This window comes from Pantherophis guttatus, chromosome 8 (assembly GCF_059756535.1).
Source record: "Pantherophis guttatus breed Tessera chromosome 8, ASM5975653v1, whole genome shotgun sequence".
Lineage (NCBI taxonomy): Eukaryota > Metazoa > Chordata > Lepidosauria > Squamata > Colubridae > Pantherophis > Pantherophis guttatus.
This window is the reverse complement of record NC_142070.1, coordinates 82,885,676-82,912,294: the sequence shown is the minus strand read 5'-3', so window position 1 is coordinate 82,912,294 and position 26,619 is coordinate 82,885,676. Positions and strand designations below refer to the sequence as shown.

General features: G+C 42.0%; 2 protein-coding genes across 7 annotated transcripts in view; one reads left to right on the top strand and one right to left on the bottom strand.

Moving 5' to 3' along the window:
* Window positions 1-18,684, top strand: part of PACRGL (parkin coregulated like) — a 36,208-nt gene extending 17,524 nt beyond the window's left edge. Inside the window, exon 9 of the mRNA XM_087874987.1 lies at window positions 11,906-18,684. Within this exon, the coding sequence (XP_087731113.1) occupies window positions 11,906-11,959 (54 nt within the window). The 3' untranslated portion in view covers window positions 11,960-18,684. The remainder of the gene's footprint in view (window positions 1-11,905) is intronic.
* The window catches only part of KCNIP4 (potassium voltage-gated channel interacting protein 4), a 267,229-nt gene that overhangs the window by 3,097 nt on the left and 237,513 nt on the right, over window positions 1-26,619 (bottom strand). For 4 of the 6 annotated variants that reach the window (XM_034436007.3, XM_060688933.2, XM_034436006.3 and 1 more), the window contains exons 2-6: window positions 24,358-24,482; window positions 14,058-14,127; window positions 4,485-4,555; window positions 1,174-1,281; window positions 138-242 (exon numbers count right to left, since the gene is read on the bottom strand). In XM_034436007.3, the coding sequence (XP_034291898.1) occupies window positions 138-242; window positions 1,174-1,281; window positions 4,485-4,555; window positions 14,058-14,127; window positions 24,358-24,482 (479 nt within the window). The remainder of the gene's footprint in view (window positions 1-137; window positions 243-1,173; window positions 1,282-4,484; window positions 4,556-14,057; window positions 14,128-24,357; window positions 24,483-26,619) is intronic. The other 2 variants (XM_060688929.2, XM_060688936.2) reach the window with 1 other exon arrangement.

Sequence of the window (26,619 nt, the reverse complement as noted above, 5' to 3'; positions counted from 1 at the left end):
CCTAAGTGGACCTTGGATACGAGTAGCCGATTCATCTTTACAAATAACATAATAATAGCAAATTTCATAACCATCAGAATGCAAACCATCACAGGAATTTTCCTGAGTTTTTCCTAGAGGGTTTAGGTAAATCCCACCTGGAAAAATGTTTCCACGTGTTGTTTTGGAGCATCGTCTCGAAGAACAGGGTAAGTGCATTTCCCCATCATATCATAGATGGCCTTCATTATATCAAGCATTTCCTGGTGAGAAACATATTAAACCGATGAAAAATACTCATTGGGTTGATGGAAAATTTCTGACCTCTTTGGAGCTCTCTAAAATCCTGCAAGGAGATGACTTTTAACAGTGGGATCCAAATTCCCAAATGTAGACCTTCGTTTTAAAGCAATTCGGTGACCTCTAAGGATAAAGCAGATTTTTCTGTGTTTAACAGAACATAATAGATCTTTTTCTCATGATCGATGAACAGAGTAACCAGAGTTGGAAGGGAGCTTGGAGGTCTTCTAGTCACCTAAAAGTCCCTCTCTCTCCAACATCTCATTGGAGCCTTTCTGTGGCTATCTTGAGAAACGGTCGTGAGGAAGACCTAGAAGTCTGACATGGCATAGGGCTTCCTGCCCGAACAGGGGGTTGGACTAGACCACCTCCAAGGTCCCTTCCAACTCTGTGATTCTGGTCAGGAAAGGCTCTTCTCAAGATCAGCCAATTCAGTGGTTCGTTTTTAAAGCAGGGGAGTCCGTGCAATTTCAGCAGAATCCATAAGCATCCGATTCTGGGAAGCCGCCCAGGGTCACCTTGTAGGGGACATGGGAGCCTAAGAATGTATAAATAAAATTAATCTTACAGTTTTATCTGTCAAACAAGATCAGTTGTTTACAGACTTGCTACAATGACTGCCGCATAAATGCATAAAATTACCAACATACAAACTTTGTGCCCAGAAAAAAGTCAGTCCCATTTAGGAAGAGCTTGATATTGTCCACAAGGGCATGAAAATGTAGGAAACCATCCCAACTGAGCAGCATTTAAAAAAAAAAATCATATATCTAGATGGAATTGTTCCAATATCATATACATCTTGTTCCCCACTTATGAATCTAGAGATCATGATTTATCTATATATGTGGGGTGGGGGGGAGTGTCTAGTTAGCTTTGTGTTGGACTCCTTACCTCTTTTGTTATACAGCCGTCTTTGTTTATATCGTACAAATTGAAAGCCCAGTTGAGTTTTTCCTGCACGGTCCCACGGAGCAAAATTGAAAGGCCCATCACGAAATCCTAGAAGAAGGAGAAGGAGAAGAAGAAGAAGAAGAAGAAGAAGAAGAAGAAGAAGAAGAAGAAGAAGAAGAAGAAGAAGAAAAGAAGAAGAAGAAGAAGAAGAAGAAGAAGAAGAAGAAGAAGAAGAAGAAGAAGAAGAAGAAGAAGAAGAGACAATGGAAAACATGGCGGTTTAGGTTAACATGGCAGGAAGAGCTGCACTTTGGCAGCGGGAACAACAAAACCAACCCAGCTGTTTGATTGAATGACAAGTCTGTCATGTGATGTCTGAGTCTTCAGGACAGCCTCTGTTACTTTCCTTCTTAGCTTCATGGAAGCAGAAAAACTTGGAAGGTGACAACCTCTTGCAAAACTCTATGGAATCTTTACATTAACCACTTGGCTCTTTCGTGTTGCCGTAATCAGAAAACGAAAGTATTCCACTTCAATCGAATGAAAGCCAGAGTATATCCTATTTAATTAGGGCAGGCCACTAGAATATAAACTGAGAGCAAACCCCACTCCCTACTAGCTTGGGTCATGAAACGTCTGCCAGAAAACCACCAATCTCAGAGAGCACCAAGGACCCCTCATGTCAACCCTGAGCTATGAATATTCTCCTTTATTGGTATAGCAATAGCACTACACTTAAGACCTAGTCACGCTTCACAGTGCTTTTACAGCCCCTCTCTAAGCTGTTTACAGAGTCAGCCTCTTGTCCCCAACAGTCTGGGTCCTCATTTTACCCACCTTGGAAGGACGGAAGGCTGAGTCAACTTTGAGCCTGGTAAGATTCGAACTGCCGAACCGCCGAACTGCAGCTAGCAGTCAGCTGAAGTAGCCTGCAGTACTGCACTCTAACCACTGCGCCACCTCGGCTCAGGATATACTCAGTATATACTATTTATCACTCAACTCCACTGAGCAGTGAAGCCAGTAGTTTTACAAACTGCACTATCCCAAGCTATGGACCCACCCAGCTTCCGTTTCATGAATAATTGTTTTTGTTATTGTGTTATTGTGTCACCGAAGGCAACAGTTTTTTTTTTTATTAAAGTAGAAGCCACTCTGGGTTTACTTGCTTTAATGTGGGTCTGAGAGAAAGCGGATAATTCAGCTGATTAGATGCCTTTTTTCTGCCCTGTTGCCTTAGCGTACAAACACCGACTTCAATTAATTCAAAGCCGTATTAAACGTTTTGTGCCAGGAGGGTGGCAGCTTCTTCCTAGGAGGTACCCCAGAAAATCAATGCAATCAGCACATTAAACAAGATCAGGAAGTTACTCAACTGTTACACAGCAAACAAAAGCTAATTACAAAGACCAAATAAAAGGTCATTCTTTTCTCTCTCTCTCTCTCTCTCTTCAAACACCCATGTATCCGGACAAGCATTTCCCAGCATTTTGGGGGATTTTATTTGTCCTCCCACCAGACTGCGCTGATTTCTCAGAATAAATTTTTATTGCAAACACGATTCGTATTAAGCCTGGGCGGTGATCCAGATTGGTGAGACCAAATGTGATTTTGGAGCACAGATGGGCCTGCGTAGAGCGTCTTGTCAGGAGCTCCTCAACCGAGGTCATGCCAAAATTGAGGAGCTCAGAGTTAATCAAAGACAGCTGTCGACCCGATATCTGTAATTTACATTGTTAATTATTATTCCTCTCTTCAGATGATTTCAGCACAGCCTTATCTTTTACTGAACACTGAAGTCACTGGCATAACTCAGTTACCTATGAATACTATCTCGTGAAAGGTAAAATCCCATTAACTTAAAGGTTACTGCTCTGTAGGCCTTTTAAATAGTCTTCTTCTTTAGTATATGTTTTGGGGTGAGGAACGAAAAATGTGAACCGTACAGACAGAAATAAGCCTAGCTAGAATAGAGAGCTTGTTCTGAGCTTCTTAAAGGAAAAGCAGAACGTTACATAATAAACAGACCTGACTAAGAAATAGTTTATCCATGCTGAGCATTTTTCAGTCCCATTGAGTTCAGTGAAGAGATCGGGTGAGTATTTAAAACTGTTATTTCAGGCAGCGGGCGATCACTGCAGGAATTACCCAGAATGTAAGATAACGATGGAGAATTGGAATTTTTAACATATTAGCAAAACCCCTCCGGGGGCTCATCTGTCTTGTCTTTAAATACATATGAACTACTTCATGAATAAATAAATAAAGGCGTATTTAATCATCTGCAGACTACTCCGTTTCTACATTCATAAAGAAGTGTAAACAATGAATGTGCAAATACTGACTAAGACCTCGTGATGCATTCAAATGCTTTACCAACTTTTGAAGGCTTTCCATTTTTATCTTGATCATACTGTTTGCTTCCTCAGTGTGTCTATCCTTTTCCCCAGGTCTTTAAGGCAGCTTTCCCAACGTTCATCCCTGATTTTATTTCCATAGCAGCCCTCCCCTGGGTCAGGATGCCAGAGTCACTGTGTGTGCATTATTTATAAATAATATATAAGTACATAAATTAAGATGTGCAGAGGATGTGACAATTCCAGAGTCATCAAGCCAGCTTCCATAGCTGATAGTAGACTTGAACTTTTTCCTCTTTGGTCTTGGTCCAATAACTTAACTACTCCACTTCCCTGCATTTACTACGGTGGTTTAAATCAGCAGTTTACAGTTGGCCTGTAAATATATTTGGTTACCTCCACGACTCTCCGACCCAGGCACTCACTGCCTTAGTAAACATTAGTAAAACATTAATTAATCACCTCTTCCTAGTGGAGTATTTTGAATTGGAGAAGTTTTTCAAAGAGTATAACCTTTAAGAGCTTAGGAGAAACAATTTCCTTCTCTTAAAACAAGAAGGAATTTACAGAGGGAAGATGTTAATTGGGAGATAATGAAACTTAAATACCTGATTGATTAAAATCAAGCCCTCTTTTCTTTCACTTATTAAATGTTTTCTGATTGTATTAAAATTCTTTCCATCACTCTTCTGTTGAGGGAATATCGATCGGAGAAGGGATTAAAGGAGAATGTTGACTAGATAGAGGAATGAGGTGTGGAGAACTAGAAAATCGGGACTTGGATTTTTTCAAGTTATTTAATAATAATATTAATACTACTAATATATTAGTAGTAAGAATTAAGTTCACCCATTATACTTGCTTACGAGCAACATGGAAAGCATATAACCTTTTAACAAGACTTTGGACTGCATTATAGAACAGAAATAAATAATTTTTAAAAACCTGCCTTACCTCAAAACTCACACATCCATTGTGATCTGTGTCAAATGCATTGAACAGAAAATGTGCATATGTTGTAGAATCTGGAATTAAAAAGATTGATCCTTATTAATTGCATATTAAAACTTAACACTTTGAATAACCGCATTCTATCTTTTCCTTACCTCTATTATTCTTATTAATTGAGAGGGAGGGAGGTTAAGCCATTATTTGATTATTGTTAAGCAATTGCTGATAAAAAGTTCTCATCCTTCTTATACTTTACATGATCCCAACCACAGATATCATAGATGGCGTTAAAAATCTAGTTATTATTTATGGAACTGGGAAATTAACTAAATTACACACTAGAGACTCCATTTACATTGGAGACTAGAAACCAAGTCACGTCAATGGAATGATTGGAGCAAACCACACATGGGTACATTTGCACATGTTATTCTGTGCTTCATATCTACTATTCCAGGTGGTTATTTCAGGATTCAAATTCGGAAGGATGACAATGCCACTGTCATTTTTAAAGCACACAGCTGTTTGAAGACCCATCAAATTGTTATAAGAAGTGCCATTCAGGGCCTAGACAAGAGGCATTGCTCCTAATTAGCGAAATAAAAATGGTTAAATTTCCCATTGAATTCAGTCAACTTTAATACTCTTGTTGGCTCAATCAAACTTCCTTCCTACCTAGCTATCAAAAAAGATATATGCCGCCACTCCAAATTGCCCTCTGAAGCTTATATGGGCAACTTTTGAGCTTCTTCCTAACCTTCATCAAGGTTGTATCATGTTTTAGATAGAACATAGAATAATAGAGTTGGAAGGGACCTCGGAGGTCTTCTAGTCCAACCCCTGCTCAAACAGAAGACCCTATACCATACCAGACAAATGGTTGTCCAGTGACTTCTCGAAAGCCTCCAGGGATGAAGCTCCCACAACTTCTGAAGGCAACTTCTGTTCCATGGGTTGATTGCTCTCCCTGTCAGAAAATTTCTCCTTATTTCCAGGTGGAATCTCTCCTTGTTCAGTTTCTATCCATTGTTCCTTGTCTGGCCTTCGGGTACCTTGGAAAATAGCTTGGCCCCCTCCTCTCTGGGGCAGCCCCTCAAATATTGGAAGACTGCTATCCTGTCTCCCCTGGTCCTTCTCTTCACTAGACTAGCCATGACCAGTTCCTGCAACCGTTCAAAGTATGTTTTAGCCTCCAGCTGTTGCTCTTCTCTGCACTCTTTCCAGAGTCTCAACACCTTTTTTGTATTGTGGTGGCCAAAACTGGATGTGGTATTCCAAGTGTGGCCTTACTAAGGCTTTGTAAAGTGGTACATGATCTTGTGAATCTAGTTCATTTAAGTAACCATTCAAAGTCACAATGGCACTGAAAAAAAAAGCGACATGACCGTTTTTCACCCTTACGACCGTTGCGGCATCCCCATGGTCAAGTGATCAAAATTCAGACCCTTGGCCACCGACTCATATTTACGACAATTACAGTGGTCCCCTTTTGCGACCTCCTGACAAACAGAGTCAATGGAGGAAGCCAGATTCTCTTAAGAACCGTGTGACTAACTTAATAGCTGCAGTGATTCACTGAACAACTGTGCCAAGAAAGGCTGTAAAATGGGGCAGAACTCACTGGACGAACGTCTCTCTTAGCAACGCAAATTTGTTGCTCGATTGTGGTCATAAGTCGAGGACTATCTGTCCTGATTCAGTAATCAACAGGGCCCTGTGTTTTGCAGAAGGGTTCTTCAGAAGAAGCTCCAAGAAGGAAACTAAGGTCGCGCATGAATTCTTGTGGCCAGGTGGGGCTCACCTGTCTCATCGGACACCACCTGGGCCACGCCCCTTTCTCCAGCCACCCCTCTGCCTGCCCAGCTAAGTCCCAGATCTCTTGTCCACCTTTGAGAGTTAAACATTTGCCTAGCTGGATATTGGATGCTGACCTTCTCTCTCCTATTTATATCTGATCTCAAATGAAAACAAAATATTAAAATGCCTTTTTTAAAAAAAAACAAAACAAAATCAGGCTACTGATCAGATTGCTCTCCCCAAGCCCTTAACAAAAATAAGCTGAACCAGATCCTTCATGCAATCTTCTCTTCCCCCAGGAGATCTGATCGTCTCTCAGCCTTTACTCAGCAAAACATCCAAGAAAATAACAATAAAAAAAACATCATTACAATTAAAACCAGGCCGATCTTCTTCAGCTTTTGATGAGTCCTATTTAATAGGGCTTCCCTTACAACACTGAAATATGAGCCTGCAAACTTGGGTTGGATCACCAAATACAATCTTCCTCATTCTTAGTGACAGTGATGCTGGAGCTGTCGGATTTCAAAACTCCGTTGGATGGAATCGGTTTCCAAATGGCATCTCTGATTCACGTTTAATCCTCCAATCAGGCTGAATGCCCCTTCATTCGTTCCAAAGCCACTGTGCGCTGTTTCCGACTCAAACCGACTTAACGGTCTGAATCCGAGTGATTGGAGCTGATCGGTATTTGCGCAATTAAAATTCTGTAAAGCTGAAGGAATAAACAGCCTCGGGGTCTTCATGAGAGTCAGACCAAGCAAACCGAAATACTTTATTTTTACAATATTATTAACGTCCATATTTAACAGCCCAGCCCAGCAGGTCGCAGGTATTGTAAAAGGCAGTGGACACCTGACCAGGATAAATAAATAAGGAAAAGAACTAGAGAACAGAGGTTAAAACTACCAGCCATTAAGTTGCAGCTTTGCTCTGGAGGTTTTTGGACAACTTGAAGAGGAGGGGGAAATAGAATTTATACTGTAAAGCTATACCCTGGTGTTGGAATTTTAGGCAAAAAGAGGGAATCAAAATGATTTCGGCAGCCTTATTTTTGTTCCTTAGGAAGTGTGCATTTGTGTGGTTGTGCCAAGAATCATTCCCCTGTCCCATCCAGTGTCATTTAAGGTGCTTCGGGGTTAAAACAGAGGTGAAATCCAGCAGGTTCTGACAGGTTCTGGAGAACCGGTAGCGGAAATTTTGAGTAGTTTGGGGAACCAGCAAATACCACCTCTGGCTAGCCCCAGAGTGGGGTGGGAATGGAGATTTTGCAGTATCCTTCCCCTGGAGTGGGGAAGGAATGGGGATTTTGCAGTATCCTTCACCTGCCACGCCCACCAAGCCACACCACACCAAGCCATGCCCACAGAACTGGTAGTAAAAAAATTTGGATTTCACCACTGGGTTGAAAGGATGAGCTGGTGAATCACCATTAGCTGGGGGACACCTGTGGGGGCTCCTTTCATGCCCCCGTCAAGGAGCTGGAGCAAATGACGGGAGCTCACCCCGCCATGCAGCAGCACTTGGGTCTCGAACGTGAGCTTGCTAACATCCAACCCAGCGTCCTAACGATGTCAGCCACCACGCCCCTAAGGATCATGGTTTTTTTTTTGACAGGACAACACCAGCCCCAACTTCCAAGGCAAACAGAGAAGTAGCAGAAAGTTTTGACTTTCTAGTTTGCTTTCCTAGTTTTCTTTTTTTGTTTAATATAGAACTTCCCCCCCCCCCCGAGATCTTCATGGCCCTGGTGGGAGTCCTGCTCCACTGTTTGAGTAGCTCAGTCTTAATGGGTCTCATGGCCTAATCTGGGTAGCGTTAGCTGAAGTCTGATGCAAAGTTGAGAAGGTTGGATTAAATCTTCATCCAGTAAGGGCCTCTAGTCTTGCAGGACGGGTCAAACAAGCCAAAATGGCAGCTATGGTGGTTTAGGGGTGGTGAATTTGTGGTGGGTGGGGGTGTATTTAGAGATTATCATGTGTGTTGGACCTGGTCTTTGTGTATTAAGTGAATTTCGTTGTATGGGTATACTGTGTATACACATACAATGGCAATAAAGATTATTATTATTATTTATTGGTTAATCTTTAGTGAGATTCACAGCCTTTGAGGCTGGTTAATAGCTCAGCAGCTCGAGTCCTAACCAAGGACCTAGGAACTGTTAAGGTATCGTCGGAGGATGTAAGCTGTTCCGAGTAAGGTGGTTTTTTGTAGAGTCAAAATGTTCAAGTCCGGCAAATTTAGAATTTCTAAATAGCGGGGTAGCCCTTTGGGTATTGCTCCAAGGGCTCCAATTACAATCGGGACAACACACAATTTCTTTTTCCACAGTCGCTCAACTTCAATTTGCAAATCCCGGTACTTTGTGATTTTTTTCTTATTTTTTCTTCTTCTTATTATTATTTTTCTTATTCTTATTCTTATTATTATTATTATTATGGCTTTTAAGCAGAGGAATTCTTGGCTTGCAGTGGTGGCGCAGTGGTTAGAGTGCAGTATTGCAGGCAAACTCTGCCCAGTGCCAGCAGTTTGAGCCTCACCTGCTCAAGGTTGACGCAGCCTTTCCAAAGTCAGAAAAAGGAGGACCTGGATTGTTGGGGGCAAGAAGTTGGCTCTGTAAATTGCTCAGAGAGGCCTGTAAAGCACTATAAAGTAGAATATAAGTCTTAAGTGTTATTGCTATTTTTAACTCTGTGATTGCCCCCCGATTATTCTACATAACAAAAAGTTTTCTCTGTACAAGAAAACGTCTCCTGAAAGATTTGTCCTGTTCCTGAGGGGGAAAGGGCTTGTCCTAATTACACTTTTTAAAAAAACCAACGAGGATACCGTGAGCAGCATCCTCAATTCATTCAGCACTCAAAATGACCCAGAGAGATGATGCCCGAGCTGCTTTAATTTGATCTTCTGTTTTCATGACTTTGTTGTAAATTGTTGTTGTTGTTTGGATAATCCCATCTCTCTTGCTTTGACTCATAAAACCCAGGAAATCGTTTCTCAACACCAGCCTGGTTAGCCTTTCAGTCCTGAGTGAAAAACCATGCATGACAAGATGGGATTTGTTATTAGTCATGAAGTGATCTCTGCTGGATCACCACAGAATAGAATCTAGACTATCGGTCGGCCTTCCTCCAAGGCAAATGTTGACCATTGCAGGAAAAAAAATGGTGGACTAGATCAGGGGTCTCCAACCTTGGCAACTTTTAAGACTTGTGGACTTCAACTCCCAGAGTTCCTCAGCCAGCTCTGCAAGGCAAATGTTGACCATTGCAGGGGGAAAAAATGGTGGACTAGATCAGGGGTCTCCAACCTTGGCAACTTTTAAGACTTGTGGACTTCAATTCCCAGAGTTCCTCAGCCAGCTTTGCTGGCTGAGGAACTCTGGGAGTTGAAGTCCACAAGTCTTAAAGTTGCCAAGATTGGAGACCTCTGGAGTAGATGGCCAGTTGGCCATATCTGGCACAGTTTTTGGTACCTAATAAGGGAAAACGCTAAGAGTCCTTCAGTTTTAGGATGACTATATTAGTATCATGGAGAGATTTTTCTGTCAAGTATAAGGAAGTACATTGTTTAAAAAAATTAAAAAACAACCTTCCGGTCTATTCAGCCCTTGGATTTCCTGTTTTTATTCTTTCAAAAACTAACCATATCCAACCTTACTTTGGTTTTACACCTGAAGGGGAAAGTGAGGTGTTTTTGTTCTGAGATAGTCAAGGCAGGCTGCTTACCACCTTGGAACCAAAAAAATAAAATCTCCTTTATGCCACTTGAATGGACAGCCAGCTCCTTGTCATTTTCTGTGGAATAACCTGGCTGGAGGCCATTTTTTCCTGTGTGTTTTTCAATGTCTCCAGTGCTGAAGCCTTGATTAGGCTTCCTACTGAGTCAATATGAACAGGATTTTTGCCTATTGGCGTTGTCTCACGTTTTTTTTAAAAAATGAAAAGGAAACGCCATTCTTTCAAATAGCATGAAAATGCATCCTTTTCTTTCTAACGTGAAATATGCTAGGAATATGCACCATGGGGGAAACGAACAGAAGAGGACAACAGAGTGGGAAGGGAGCTTGGAGGTCTTCTAACCCAACCCCCTGCGCTATACCATTTCAGACAAATGGTTGTCCAATCTCTTCTTTAACACCTTAAAAACAAACAAACAAACCCCGCACAAAAACATTTCTTAAACACAAACGGATGTTGGCTGTGTCACTTCTTGAGGGCTTTCCATCCAGTTCAGGTGGAGAAATGGAGGAAGGAATGTCCCGGGGGAATTTGTACAGAATTTGGCAGGAAACATCTCAGCGAATTTGCACGGGACAGAAGGACAACGTAGTGGATGGTACAGAAGAACAAGGCAGGAGAAAGCCTAAACTCTAATTTGTTCAGGAAATCGAGACAGGAAAAAGAAATTTATATAGGAGAACGCCTTGCGCCAACGAGCCCAAAGATTGCGGCATTGGGATTGTTGGAGCACCTGCAGCTGATAAAACTTCCTGCTTAAGTAAAAGATAGCTGGCAGGTTTCAGTAAGAGAACGAGAAGGAGCCCTAATAATGAGCAAAAAAACCAAGTTGGCTGCCTTATTATCCACACTGAACCAATCTGTGCAAGAGCCAGAAATTATTTACTGATGGTGGAAAGCTGTCAAGTCGCTTAAGGAAAAAGAAAGCAACGTTGCCTGTCGAAACAAAGGGAGACCCACCGAGATCAGTGGGACACCACACATTTGCATCGACTTTAGGCTTTGAGCGACACATTTCGATTGCTTCCGCATTTCTCCCTGCCTCTCCTAACATAACATTCTGCGGGAGAGAAAGAATCGCCCCACGGAGAGATTATAAGGAATCATCCGAAGCTTTGCCAGTTCTCATTAGGTGGCTCCGGATAAGAAGAGATTTGTAGAGTTTCTTTTCTCCTCCTTTAAAGCTCCAACTTGCATCTTGACTATTAATGAAAGAGTAATTCTTTATTACTCTGCTGAGCAGGGAGCACACAAGAAAGGAGTCTCTCTCTCTTTTTTAGCAAGACACAGCACCACTTGTCAGCTTCTCTCTGCCGAGGGGCTATGAGTTTTGATAACTGCAGGAGACGCGGGAGCTAACTTTCACTTTTCAGAGGAGGGTCAACTCTGCTTGGCCCCCAAAATTTAGGAATAATCGGATATGAGGTATACAATCCATGTGTTTATGGAGGTTCTCCGTCATCCAGGTCAGGAGTCTCCAACCTTGGAAACTTTAAGCCTGGAGGACGTCAAGTTGAAGTCCTCCAGGCTTAAAGATGCCAAGGTTGGAGACCCCTGATCCAGGTCATGGTTGTCCCAAAGGTGCTTTTTCAAGAGGCAACTGGACATTCTTGGTTTTTCCTTGAAGACGTTTTGCTTCTCATCCAAGAAATTTCTTCAATTCTGGCTGGAATGAGAACCGAGGAAGCTTCTTGAATCAGAAGCAAAACATCTTCAAGGAAAAACAAAGAAAGTCCAGTTGCCTTTTGAAAAAAACATTTTTTTGGACAATACAGTCTATAGTTCAACTTTTTTTGAGAAGAACTGATGGTCACAACATTACAATGTATGTGTCTGCGTTATCTGGCTTAATTTTTGAAGGTGCATCTCTTTTTTCCTCCTTTCCAGTTCCTGCTTTTCATACTACCTTGCCTGTCAAAGGTAGGTAGAAGATCTTGGTAGCAAGCTATTAAAACCTAATAAAAGTATATCTATTCCTTTTTTTGGTTTTCTTTATTTCTACTGTTTTCTTAATAAGACCCTTCAAAAATGAAACAAAACATAATAATATTCATTGCAGTTCTTTTCTTTCAAAACTTAAATTATGGCTCAAATATAATTATAGTCATTATGATGCAAGACATTCAAATTTGATATTCTATTGCATATGCATGTTTAAATACAACATACTTTGCTCTCATTCTTTTAGTCTTCATTCCTAGAATGTAGATCTATTTAGCTTGCATAAAACAAATCAGAAGCTAAAAATAGAGAAGTTCCACCTGCATATTGGTGTACAGATAATTACTCTAAAGGAGAATCACCAATTAATGCATCCATCCTTGCCAAAATCTTCTCCAGGATTGCAAGATTACCCGTTGTGACTTCGGAATTATATGTACTAAGAAAATGTAGGGAAATGTCGACGAGTTTGATGTATTTCCTTATTTATTTTTCCTGAGCTTTCAAAATGAACTGTGGTTTCTGGTTACCATGTACAGGATGGACCACTGCTCATCTTTAAGGATTTTATTTTGGGGGAGGTTGCCCAGGTGGGACCAGGGAGAAGTTAACGCATCTTTACATGATGGTGCAGGGCCACCAGACTTGAAGGAGGTGTGCCCATAGGTTAAGCAAACATCAGAAAATACCATTTGATGACCTTATCCCAAATCATGGCAACTGTGGAGCACTAAATCATTTCCTCTGCTTTTCAACGGGTTGTGTGCTGGACAAGTTGTTGGGTTTGGGAACTAAATGTTTAATTATGTTTTTATGGGATATTTATATTTTCCCCACTGGGATTCCTTTTTTAAGATACAGTGCCTAAACTCATTGGATTGGGTGGTACAAAATTGCCATCAATAAATAACACGTAATTAAATTAAGCAAGCAATTCGTGGACATCTAGACCTGTCCATAACACCAATAACATCAGAAATGCTGAACCAGAATCTGAGTGAAGTGATAGAAGATGCAGAAGAATAAAATGAATTGCAAAAATAAAATGCAGACCTATCTGGCTCCTGGGTTCAGGAACTGGAGAATGTACATGTCCTTGGTGAGTGTTATAGCAGGAAGAACATCTGGGGCGCTCCTAGACTTATCCCTCTTACTGAAGTCCATTTTGGTCTCCATGACTAGGAGAGTCTGAGGCCATCTTCAGTTGGTATACCAACCGGATCATTTCCTGAACACGATCAGCCTAACTCTAGCTATTCGTGGGTTGCTAACCTCAAACCTCAGTTGCTGTAACTCATCCCTTATCCTTGACCTGAACACCTGAACCTGGCGCAGAATGTGGGCATTAGGAGTACCAACTGCTCCAGCTGCTGATTGGCTACCAAGCCACTTACAAGACCCTGAACCATTCAAGTCAGAAGGTTGTTCTCATTATAGATCATCAGGGAAGATTTTGTCATATGACAGCAGCTTATTCCAGCTGTCAATGGACGAGTCTTTTCTGTGGACCACTCTGGAATGTTCTGCCCACTGAAAGTTTGGATGCACATTCTATAAGTGCCTGTTGAAAAGTTATTTCTTCATCTAAACCTTCCCAGAATGAATATTAGAATATTTCCTTCTCCTTCTCCTTCTCCTTCTCCTTCTCCTTCTCCTTCTCCTTCTCCTTCCCCTTCCCCTTCCCCTTCCCCTTCTCCTTCTCCTTCCCCTCCTCCTCCTCCTCCTCCTCCTCCTCCTCCTCCTCCTCCTTCTCCTTCTTCCTCCTCCTCCTCCTTCCTCCTCCCCCTTCTCCTCCTCCTCCTCCTCCTTCCTCCTCCCCCTTCTCCTCCCTCCCCCTTCAAGCTAATTTGGCATAGAAAGCAGTGTAAAACAAAGAATGCATTTGAACCCAAATACAGAATATTCTTGAACAACTCGCCTGTGGCTAAGACAGAAGACACCCATGAATGAAAGCCCAAGAAATCTTTCCAACCTCCCATGAAAAAGGCATAAGTGACTGAATTCCCAAGACCACCAACACCCCCCCCCTGGATTTCAAAGCAGGGAGAGGTAACGGGGTTGTACATGCAAACAGGACTACTTATCTCAAAGGACTCACCTCCCTGTGGGAAGAACTGAGAGTAAATCACTTTGAAGGTCTCTTCATTAACAACCCCCGTGGGACACTCCTAAAGAAAGTGGCAGAGATGGGTGTGAATAACAGGCCTGTTCTCCAGCTCTCCAAACTCAAACTCACACAGAGATTTCAGAAGCTTCAGAGGGTCAAAGAGAAACAATTGCCTGCAAAAGGAACCAGACTCTACCCAACTATATTCCTTCCTCTGGTTTCCTGCCTGCAAGTAGAAATGGAAACCCCCGTCTTCCTGCGCTGAAGCTCTGGTGAGTGACTGGCCACTGGTCCAAGCACAAATCTGTTGATACAGGCAGTCCTCAATTTACAACACTCCATTTAGTGACCGTTGAAAGTTACAATGGCACTGAAAAAAAGTGACTTATGACCGTTTTTCACACTTACGACCATTGCATCCTCCCCAGGGCCACGTGATCCAAATTCAGATGCCTGGCAACTGACTCACATTTATGACAGTTACAGTCCTGGAGGGGGGGGGGTGTCACGTGATGCCTTTTTGCAAACTTCTGAGAAGCAACATCAATGGGGAAGCCAGATTCGCTTAATGACCGGGTTACTAATTGAACCAGTGTAGTAAATTCCCTTAACAACAGTGGCAAGAAAAGTCGTAAAATGGGGAAAACCTCACTTAACCGATGTCTCACTTAACAACGGAAATTCTGGGCCCAATTGTGGTCGTAAATCGAGGACTACCTGTACAGATGGCTCACAAACCATCCTTTAGATTTTAGATTTTAGGAATTTAGATTTTGTGTTCCTTGGCTAATAAAATGGTCTCTTGCTGAAGCTCCCTTGCGGTGAACAAAACACTTCTTTGCTATTCATATCTGATAGGAAATATGTAATTTATCTAAAATTTCTCCAGACTTCAGAGATGGCATCCAAGAGTGAATGTGGCTGTCACATCGTGGTATAGCAGGACATGAAAACATGTTTTCCCCCTCAAGCGTCCCTGACTGAAGGGCATCAAAGCATCCCAGAGTTGACACGGCCATCATTTCGAAATCTCGTACTCCTCTAAAGTTATAGATCCATTTTCCCAAAGTGAAAGAGCCATTTACATCGTTCGGACCAAATTCTTTTGAATTCTGTGGGACAAACGTTTTATTCCCTAACCGACCTGACTTCCGTGTGTCCCAGGAAACGGGAGGAGGGGTAACACAAATGATGAGTTTAACACAGGTATCTTAAATCAGATGTAGCCACCTTTTACATCCGTTATTGCCTTTCGGGAGGACAATTTTTCCAAGACACATTCGTAAAAAAGAAAAAAAAAATACTATACTGATTCTTCTGGGGCACGGAAAAGATATAAGCACAGACACCTTGAGAAGGTTTTTCACTAGGAAAAGGTAAGTCGTAAGGAGGAAAACGTCTCACCAATTGAGCTTTTATTATGTCTGGGCCTGCCTTTCTCTCTTTTCCTACAGGACAGAGAAAAACACCGTTCAGAAAATCCACTTTGCTGCTTTTAGGACAGTGTGGTGTGAAGGCCACTTTAACGCTAACGTTCCTTCAACAAGCTTCAGAAACAAAACTCATGGCATCTTTCGGAAGCTTCACAACTCACACTTTCTAAGCCAATACGTCACCACGAATGCTGTCTTCTCCTACGGCCCCACCCCAAATAACTTTAAGCGTGGACCCTTGCTTCCTAGGAGTTCCCACATCCAGTTGCTGATGTTGAGAGACCTGGCTGTGCATGAATGTAGGGTACCTACTCCAGGTAAGACTCTACATTTCGAATTCCAATTTCAAACTTTTTCTGAGAATGCCAAGAAACATGCACCATAGTATATATTTTATTTATTTGTATCCTGCCTTAGTTATTGTTTACAAATAACTAAAAGCAGCGAACATACTCAACACACCTTCCCTCCTTCTGTTTTCCCCACAACAACAACCTTGTGAGGTCGTTTGGGCTGAGAGAAAGAGAGAGTGATTGGCACAGAGTCATCCAATTGGCTTTCATGGCTAAGGCGGGACTAGAACCTGCCCTCTCCTGTGATTGGCCCAAAATCACCCAACTGGCTTTCATGGCTAAGGTGGGATTAGAACTCACCGTCCCCTGGTGATTGGCCCAAAATTCCCCAGCTGGCTTTCGTGATTAAGGTGGGACTAGAACTCGTGGTCTTCCGCTTTCTAACCTGGTACCTTAACCGCCAGGCCAAACTGGCTATAGCATAGCATATAGGACAGTTGCAATAGTACAAATGTTTAATGACTGATCTCCTGGAGTCATGCAAAACATCTTCACAAGAGTATTTTAAGCTTTCAGTTTCACAAAGCTTATCTCTTCATTCTGGAGCAGAAGAAAAACTCAAAAAGTCAAAGGGAAGTGGGCAGACATGGCATGACAACTGAAGTCCCACCCTTTGTATATATATTGCATATTGTGTTTTCTACCTTCTTAATTTTCACCAATACAAGCATACATGGGTGCTGCTTGTCTGGAATGGTATCTCCCAACTCAAGTCTCTGTCGAAGGAATCTTAATTAATAACAACTCGATTTTGCCAGAGGTTTCTATTTTCTCTACAAATAGAAACGCAAAGCAAAAGAAAGGTCTTCAGAGCAGTTATAATGCATTAAAAAAAAATGTAAAGTGGGTTTTTAAGCATGATTTTTGTGCCCGAAGTTTCTATTTTTAGTCACTGTTTGCTTGGTGACCTCAAAGGAGGGAAGACTCTAACTAGCCTAATTATAAAGCTAGTACTACAAAATAAATACACCAAAGTTCAAAACCGTTTCATTACAGCTAATGGCAGTTGCTTCTAGTTGCAGCCTCTGTTGTGGGATCACGACCTGGTGTAAGCTTGTGTGGGAATCCATCTTTTAAAAATAGCAAGCTAACAGTAAAAAGGGGGGAAGACAAGCGAACTGCGTGGCTCCAAGCTACAGTAGATGGGTGTTAGGCCTGTGTTTTTGACAGCAAAACCACCACACTCTGAATATCTTTATAATTTTTACTTGTTAGCTCCTAACCTTTTACTTGTTGGAAAAAAAGTAAAAAATCTTTGTTTTATATAATAACTGTTTGCAAAGTTAGTTTTTCATCATCGTTGTAAGGGCAAACGATCATTGTACAAGGCAGTTGCTAAATGAGGATGTCTCTAGTTGATAAGAGGAAAATGTCACGTTGTATTACCAGCACCAAAGGGTTCTTCGACCATAAGACTTTTCCCATTGTGATCCATTAAACAATCGCCAACCACCTGCTGCCTCTCAAAATTTGGTTAAATTTTGCATCTCTCCAAAATGCCTCCTTTTCTTCCCTTCGGTACCCAGATGGAGAGCTTATGCTTCTTCCCTTTTCCTTTCCTGCCCCTTTTCCCCATCATCCGCCCGATTCTTTCAGATTCACTCAAGCATATGAAGAACAATCCTACTGATGGATTACCCAATTACTTTAATTACGGCATTCATTTTGCGCAGGGCAAAATTTTGGCAACTCAAATGCAGTTTGAACTACAATCATTCCATTGAAGTTTAATTTAAAAAAAAAAAAAAAAAAAGGCTTGTGGAGCAAAATGAAGACTCATTATTGTATTAATTGAAATATTACACTAATCTCAGCGGGAAAGAATCACAAAGGGTCCCTGTTAAAGATTATTTGAATATTAATGTTAAGTCATTTTCCTGAGGATTTTAGCTCCAAGCTCAAAATACGTTTTTGATAATATCTCCGGCTTGTGCAAAATAGACATTATATATGATATTGTTCTTTTGGAGAGATCTGCCATTCATCGGCAGTTTTCTTTCCATTTTCTTTAATTAGTGTTCTTGATTCCATTATAGCTGCATACTATTTAAAAAAATCAACCTCAATTATCTGTTATTATCTGGAGGGGAGGTTGGAGCGCTATTAATTTAATACTGTTTTCAGCAGAATTAACTCTTGTGATTGTTGCCTCAGCCAAATTTAAGAATTAATGAGTGCACGCACTGCTGGCCATAAGCCAAAAATAATTACTGAAGCATATTTGATGTGATACCTCACAACTTGTGGTTGCAAGAGTTTTCAAGAGGAGAGAAGTGAGCGAGATGCCCTCCATCCATCCTCGGATTTGCAGAAAATTAGCCTGGCATCTTGTTCTAGGGTCCTTCTTCTGTGCCCTTCCCTGAAATTCCCAGAAAATGGGTGACAAAACCTAACACGCTTGTGGAGACCGGAGCCTGGCCTTGGATGCTATTGGGATAGAGAAAGAAACATAAGGGGGCTCAGGATAAGGAAGCATCCTCAATTGAAATAGGGCTGAAAAAGCAGCTGGCTGGAGAACATTTCTACAGGGAGTCCTTGACTTATGGCCACAATTGAGCCCCAACATTTCTGTTGCTAAGTGAGACATTTGTTAAGTGAATTTTGCCCCATTTTTCAACTTTTCTTGCTGTTGAATATGCAAGTAGGAGTGAGTCTTACATCAGCCTTCACTCATTGGTTCATTTTCCCACGGGTGGGAAAATGAACAAGCGTCAGTGGCTGACAGGCTGGACAGCTCCCGATAAAAGGAGCTGCAGCCTCAGGCAGTTCTCAGTTCGTTAGTTAGTTTGTTGTTGTTCCCTGTTGCCTGCAATAAATGGTTGTTTTACTTGACTACGATCGTCCTGCCTCTCTTTTCGTGTCTGGACTTAACACTTGCCGCACTTGTTAAGTGAATCACTCCAGTTGTTAAGTTAGTAACACGGTTGTGAAGGGAACCCGGTTTCCACGTTGATTTTGCTTGCCAAAGGGGCTCACATGACCCCAGGACACAGCAACAATTATAAATATGAACCAGCTGCCAAGCCTCTGAATGTTGATCACGTGATCAATGACCCTGGGGAAGCTGCCAGGGTCGTAAGTGTGAAAAACGGTCACGAGTCACTTATTTTTTAGTGCTGTAAGTTGAGGTTTACCTGCGTGATGCTTGAGTGTAAATGGGAAGCCCCTTTTTCTGTCTTCATGCTTCTTCTCTCTTGATCCAGTTATCAGACAGTGGACATTGATATATATTCTTCCTTCTTTTCTTTGTTTTTAATTTTAAAGAGTTTGATAGAAGCTTCTGGCGTTTCATTTATCCAGAGGTTTTCTGGATAAATGGAGAATTGGGTTTGTCTGGTTGAATGAAAAGAAGGACTAGGGGGGACATGATAGCAGTCTTCCAGTATTTGAGGGGGATCAACTTATTCTCCAAAGCAACAGAAGACAGGAGAAGAAACCATGGATGGAAAGTAATCAAGGAGAGAAGCAACCTGAGATTGAGGAGAAACTTCCTAACAGTGAGGACAATTCACCAGTGGAACAGCTTGCCACCAGACGTTGTGGGTGCCCCATCACTGGAGGCTTTCAAGAAGACACTGGACTTCCATTTGTCTGAAATGGTAGAAGGTCTCCTGCTTGAGGAGAAGGTTGGACTAGAAGACCTCCAAGGTCCCTTCCACTCTTGTTCTGTTTTTCTTTTTTGTATATCTATCTATACGTGGGTATAATCATAGTTCCTCTGAACTAATTTCTTCCTTTGTTTCTTTCAACGTTTCTTTATATAACTTTCTTTTTTTTAAAGTATAGTTTCTGCTTCTCATTTTAACTCAAGCTGTGAAAATCCCTCCCTTTAAAACCAAATTTAAAACATTCTAAGAGGCTAAACAATTTTTTCCCCCAGAATCTCCACCATAAATCAAACTCTCTGTGGCACCAAGAACAGACGGACTGTCTGATTCTCAAAAATTCAACTGGGGCTCAAGAGAATCCTTAAGGAAATGCTTAATGAGATCAAAGGGTTGGCATTCAATGGAAACTGAGAATTCTTCCACCCACACGTAAGTCCTAGCACAACTAGGAAACTGAGGGCCCTTCCTTCCGCGTGAAGAGAAACTTAACGCTATAAAATCGTAGCCTCCCACATACAGAACCAATAAACCATTATTCCAAATACTGGCTGTAGCAACAGGTACCTAATTTTTATTTATGCAGACCTGCGCAATTTAAATTAATGAGACTCCCCCCCCCCAAATTCAGCTGGATAAGAACTTTCACTTTTAAACAGCTGGTTTTATATTTGTGACTGCTGGCAACCTTTCCCGTGCATTAGGTTTTAGGTTTTATTAAATTTCTATACCGCCCTTCTCCCGAGGGACTCAGGGTGGTGTACAGCCATATTAAAACACATGAATTTATAGAATTTAAAACCAATTAAAATCAGATATATAAAATTTGGCCCTCAATTTAAAACACACATACACCCATTTAAAATTCATATTAAGCCAGTCCGACTTGCTGGAACAAAAGAGTCTTAAGGGCACGGTGAAAAGTACGCAGGTCAGGGCTAAGACGAAGCTCTAGGGGCAGCTCAATCCAGAGGACTGATGCCCCCACAGAGAAGGTTCTCCTCCTGGGTGTCGCCAGTCGAAATTGTTTGGCCGACGGCACCCTGAGGAGCCCCTCTCTGTGGGAGCGTATTGGCCGGTGGGAGGTTGTTGCTGGCAGAAGGCACTGCTTTTATTCAGGCCCAGAGAGAATGCAAGAGGAGGTGGATGATTTGTATGATTTGTCTTTCACCGCTTTCTATATTCCCATAAATTAATAGTATGAAACGTCTTCAAAATAATCTTGGCTTCACTGCCTGTTTACGCATTTGTAACTGTATTCAGGTGGAAGGAAAATAAGGGAAGGGAAGTGGCAAAGAGGGGCATGGAGAGGAGAGAGGAGAGGGGAGGAAAAGGAAAGGAGGGGAAGGGAGGGGAGGAGAGGAGAGGAAAAAGAGAGAATGGAGGGGAGGGAAGGGAAAGAAAGGAAAGGAAGGAAATGGATGAAGAAGGAAAGGAAAGGAAAGGAGAGGAAAGGTTCTTATTGCTTTTAAACTTCACCTTGGGCATTTGCACTCACACTTTTCACAGGCTGATTAGAAGAGCAAAGCTATATAGCACCTCACTCCATTTAGCTTTAAATAATTTCCAACTCTCCAAGGACCAGATCTGTGCTAAACTGCAGATCTCTCCAGGGACTTCTCCTCTTGTTGAAAGATGGAAGGAAGGCACTTCTTAATATGGAAGGGGGTGATGCCAATCAATGCTCATAAGTGCCTTATCATTTTTCAAGAAACCAGGAATTTTGTAGTGAATGTTTCCATGTTTGGAAGTAGTTTAATAAGATAGATAGATAGATAGATAGATAGATAGATAGATAGATAGATAGATAGATAGATAGAATTCTTTATTAGCCAAATGTGGTTGGACATACAAGGAATTTGTCTTGGTGCATAAACAACTCTTGGTCCATGACAATAAAGCAGATAAAACAACTTAACAAATTGGTCCTTAAATTCTAGACTTATGGGAAATCTCTTATGGCGTGGTACTTAAAAAATCAATAGCCACAACTTTTGAAATTATTTCCATAACTGAATATGGGGATATTTGACTCCAGACAAATAGTTTTGATTGGGAAGGTTATTATTCCATTGAACATTTTGGAGGGCAAAACTCCGACCGCTTCCGGCTGCAACTTTCCCCCTTTTGCTATGAACTTTTACTGAAGAAACCTCCCACCTACCAATGTACTTGTGACAATCCTTTGTGTGAAATTCACAGTACACTGCAGCTTTCTTGCAGTTCCATAATTGCGCAGCAGAAAAAAAATGCACTATTATCTTTTTAAAAATGTGACTTGCTCTCCTTTTCCGACTATTGTGTTACCAGCAAGTCATAAATTAACACTACACTTCTTACCTTATATACTGTTATGTCTATCCATCCGTTTAAATCAGCAAGCTAAAAAAGTCTCCCTCTTGTTGAGGGATGCTTGTTGGTATATATAGGGGCTGCATAAATCTTATTTAAAGACAGCCTAAAATAATAAACAAAGGGCTTGAAAACACAAAAGGGTGCTTTCCAAAGATTAGTCTAATTGAAAGGCACGAGAATGACATACAGAGTTTTAATAACTATCCAGAGGACACAATATTAAGTTTAAATGGGATGCATAAATACTGCATGAATTTGCTCTTCATTACTTCCCTAACAGTACTGTTCTGCAGCTCAAAATGGCAATACAAACCGCAGTGAATGTTTTCCTTTTTCAAATTATAAGAACAGATCGAACTACAAAGGTTGCTTGTTGACTATTTTCTCATGCGGCTCTTTCCCAGTTCCCTAATGTTGGAGACGATTCACTCAAGCGTTTCAGACAAATTCATATTACTGCAGCTTTGATTAGAATTAACTAGGGGTGAGCTAATTACCCAAATTATGGGACACGGTGGCTCAGTGGCTAAGATGCTGAGCTTGTCAATCGAAAGGTTCAGTTCAGCGGTTCGAATCCCTAGTTCCGCGTAACAGGGTGAGCTCCTGTTACTTGTCCCAGCTTCTGCCAACCTAGCAGTTTGAAAGCAAGTAAAACAAAAATGCAAGTAGAAAAATAGGGACCACCTTTGGTGGGAAGGGAACAGTGTTCCGTGCGCCTTTGGCGTTGAGTCATGCCGGCCATGTGACCACGGAGACGTCTTCGGACAGTGCTGGCTCTTCGGCTTTGAAACGGAGATGAGCACCGCTCCCTAGAGTTGGGAACGACTAGCACACATGTGTGAGGGGAACCTTTACCTTTCCCTTTTAATTACCCAAATCAATTCATATTTACATTACGAAACTTATTTTTTTTAAAAGAAACTTCGTCTTTTTGAATGGCTTAAAGATCCTAATCAGAAATTATTTGTCCAATGGACGTCCCAGTCTGCCATATTTAAGTCCCAGATTTTTACTCGATTTGCTAAATCTGATTTTTATTTATTTATTTAGCGTATATGGCACACGGCGTTAGGGAAATCTACACGTGCTAGACACAATGCAGCCCTGATGGCCTAAATGGCTGCTTCGGTCTCTCTTCGGTGGTTTCGTGCCTATCCTTGGTGCATCACAGGGGACAAAGTAACTTACACCAGCTGGCTAGCGGTGCTCACATTGCTGGCTCTACGGGCTCCATGGTCAACTCATCACAGCCAATTTGCCATGGGACGACTGACTGCAGGACAATTGAACAATTCAGTTTAATTATTTAAAATAATTAGAACATTATTTTAATTTTTGTCATTCCCATTTCATTTTGTCCTTCTTTCGGCATCCTTTTTTTAGTGATTCTGTTCCACTGTTTCTTAAATATTAGCGTAACTCTTGTTCTGCAGTGAGTTGTCCCATCGTGAGTTGGTCATGGCGAGTTGTCGTAGACCCTCCGCTGGTCTTGCCCCACCACATGTTGCGTTGCCTCTCATCTGGCCAGGTCCAGCACCAGCTTCTGCCCGCTGCACACACAAACACAACTAGTTTTTTTTTTAAACTGAGGTGGTACCCATTTATCTACTTGCAGTATCGCTTTTGAACTGCTGAGTGGGCAGGGGCCAGGGAGTGAGCAGCGGGAACTCACTCCGTCTCATAGAGCCGGGCTCAAACCGCTGGAGTGCAGACCTATTTCTAGCTGGCAGTTCCAGCACCTTTAAGCCGCTGTGCCACTGTGCCCTCTTGCTAAAGCTGGCACATGACATGTCATGGGTTAGAGTGAAGCCACACATTGACAAGGTCTCCGTAAGACGCCAATCCTGTGTATTCAACCTATGCTTTGGGGGCAGAAATCTAGAGAAATACAAAACCTTCCTTGGCCTTCCTTCCTTTTTAACTGCAAGAAACTTATCAATGGGCAGAAGACGGGAAGGGGGAAAAAAACCAGCCACACGTGGAGCGCATGTTTGACAGTTTGGGCAATTTACTGTGAAGTGCTCCTTAAATAAGGCACGCCACGGAGTCCTTGGTTTGAAAGGTTAATGACTAGGGCAATCAAACTTTCAGTGTGGCAAGGAGGAAGGGATGGGAAGGCAGCTACAAAATGGAAACGTCCCACTGTGATCTCCGTCTGAAGAGGATTCATCAGCCAGCCTCTGAAAGCCGGGAAGACGAAAATCACCATTGCCAAATTCAGCTTCGAAGGGGCCGAGGACCGGCTAAATCTATTTCCCAATTACAATATAAAAACAATTACCTTTTTTTTTTTTTTACTAAACACAACACATTTCCTCCAGCTACTCAGATTTGGTATCGTTCAGCTGTAAGAAATCTTACAGTAGCTGTGTAATCATCAGATAATTTGCCTGCTCTGGGTAACAGCTTTACGCTTCTTATCCCTCTCTTACAAATGATCTGTTGATTGCTCAGATCTAATGATGCTACTGTCGATCACTTTCTGTAATTTCCCAATTCTTGGGAATTATCTACTTTGGGGGCAAAACCCACAAGAGGCACTTACGTTTTTGAACCCCCGATAGAGAATCTGAAGTTCCTTCTTTGTGAATTTGCTCTGGGCTTCCAACAGTTCCAGGGCTTCCGGTCGATGTCGCACGGTGGCCAGTTCGATTTCATCTTCGACGCTGTCTAAGAAACCGAAGCAAAAAAAAAAGGAAAGGTTACCAAGAAGGAATCCGGTCATGGCAAAAATAGATCTCCACTCACGACCACATAAGTGGGAAAAGAAAAGAGACCTGGTAGGTTAGACGCACCAAGTCCATCCACGAAAAGCAGCACCTGGCAATAATTCCAGCTCTTTGCAATTGGCCATTCAGTAAAAACTTATAAAATGTCAGCAATAGGACTGGGTTGGTTATGTAGAATAACTCATGATTCCTCCCTCCCACCCCCGAATCCCATAGTTCATAAACACCTGATGCAGGAAGCATCACGTTCTTTTCCGGCTCTTTTGACCTTTGAAGAAAGGCATTGTGGCTTCCATAACTTGTAGAAATGAATATTCAGATTACGTGTGTACTAGGTTATAGACTGTCAAGTCAGTTCTGATTCTTAGCCAGCACAAAAACAGAATATCTCCAGGATGGCTGCTCTCAAACTGGACGTTTTCAACAATGCATTCAGTGCTTTTGTAATTAAGTCCCTCCATCTTGCTATTGGTTGCTCTATTGGTCTTCCTTCCTTCCTTCCTTCCTTCCTTCCTTCCTTCCTTCCTTCCTTCCTTCCTTCCTTCCTTCCTTCTTTCCTTCCCTCCTTTCCTTCCTTCCCTTCCCTTCCCTTCCCTCTCTCCCTCCCTTCCTCCCTCCCTTCCCTTCCCTTCCCTTCCTTTCCTTCCTTCCTTCCTTTCCTTTCCTTTCCTTTCCTTTCCTTTCCTTTCCTTCCTTTCTTCCTTCCCTTCCTTCCTTTTCCTCCCTTCCCTTCCCTTCCCTTGCCCCCCTTCCTCCCTCCCTCCCTCCCTCCCTTCCTTCCTTCCTTCCCTTCCTTCCTTCCTTTTCTTCCCTTCCCTTCCCTTCCCTTCCCTTCCCTTCCCCTCCCTCCCTCCCTCCCTCCCTCCCTTCCTTCCTTCCTTCCTGGGGTTTGGAAGCTAAAACCAATGTTGCAGAAATTGGACAGTGTCTACTTCAATGGAGGGGGGGGAAGGACTAGGGGCATGAAAACAATGTTCCACTATTTGAGCGGTTGACCCAAAGAAGAGTGGGGGTCAAGCTATTCTCCAAAGCCCCTGAGGGCAGGACAAGAATCAATGGATGGAAACTCATCAAGGAGAGAAGCAACCTAGAAATAAGCAGAAATTTCCTGACAGTGGGAACAATTAATTAGTGGAACGACTTCCCTGCAGAAGTTGTGGATGCTCCAACACTTGAGACTTTTAAGAAGAGACTGGAGAACCAAGTTTGGACTAGAAGATATTTGAGGAGACATGCGAGGTCCTCAAATCCCAGTACACTGGTTTTTCTATTCTGATTGGCATCCTGTGTATGTCTAAAGTCTCAGACAACATCTGCCATTTTAACAGGAAGAGAAATAAGCTGGGCAGGTTGATACAGTTGATAAACTTCTCCAACTTCTAGGCCCAGAAATCTGTCTTTATTTGAGAAAAATATCGAGAGACAGAAAGAAAGAGAGAGAGAGAGAGAGATCTGAACTTACTTGTTCCTACAGAGTTTTCCATGTGATCTCTCTTGACATTTGCTAGGCTGCAATTATATAGCAATGCTTTAAAAAAGTGCAGAAACCACCTTCACAATCTCAGTTGCTATTAAAACAAAAGTCACCAGTTCTTAAGTTTGCAAAGGTCTTGCTGAAAATAAACGCCTGCTGTATTATTTCACCATGTTTGTGTGTAACCCAGGAAGAAAATTAATAATAATTTGGCTTGGTTTTTCTCTAGGCATGCCTCCCTGGGTATTTAAAATGAATATATTATTTGTTGAAATAGGAAAGCTAAACAGTGCTGTTAAAATGATTTTAATGACCCGGTACGGAAACAATTGCAGAGTTCTGCTCTCTATGCAGGTCAACAAGACAACAGCGAAGGGGTTGAGACAAGGGTTAGTTGACTGATTGTAAGTGCAATAAACACATCCGTAGGACTTTGCAAAACACAGGAGTGAAGAGGTGTTGAGACAACAGTGTCAGAACTGCTGTGTGGGCTTTGCAAGTGGATCTCAGATGACCATGGAAGCACGGACCACATGGTCACTCGGTGAGGTGCCATAGCAAGTGTCCCTATGTCTGAATATAAAGACAAAACTTGGGTAGTCCT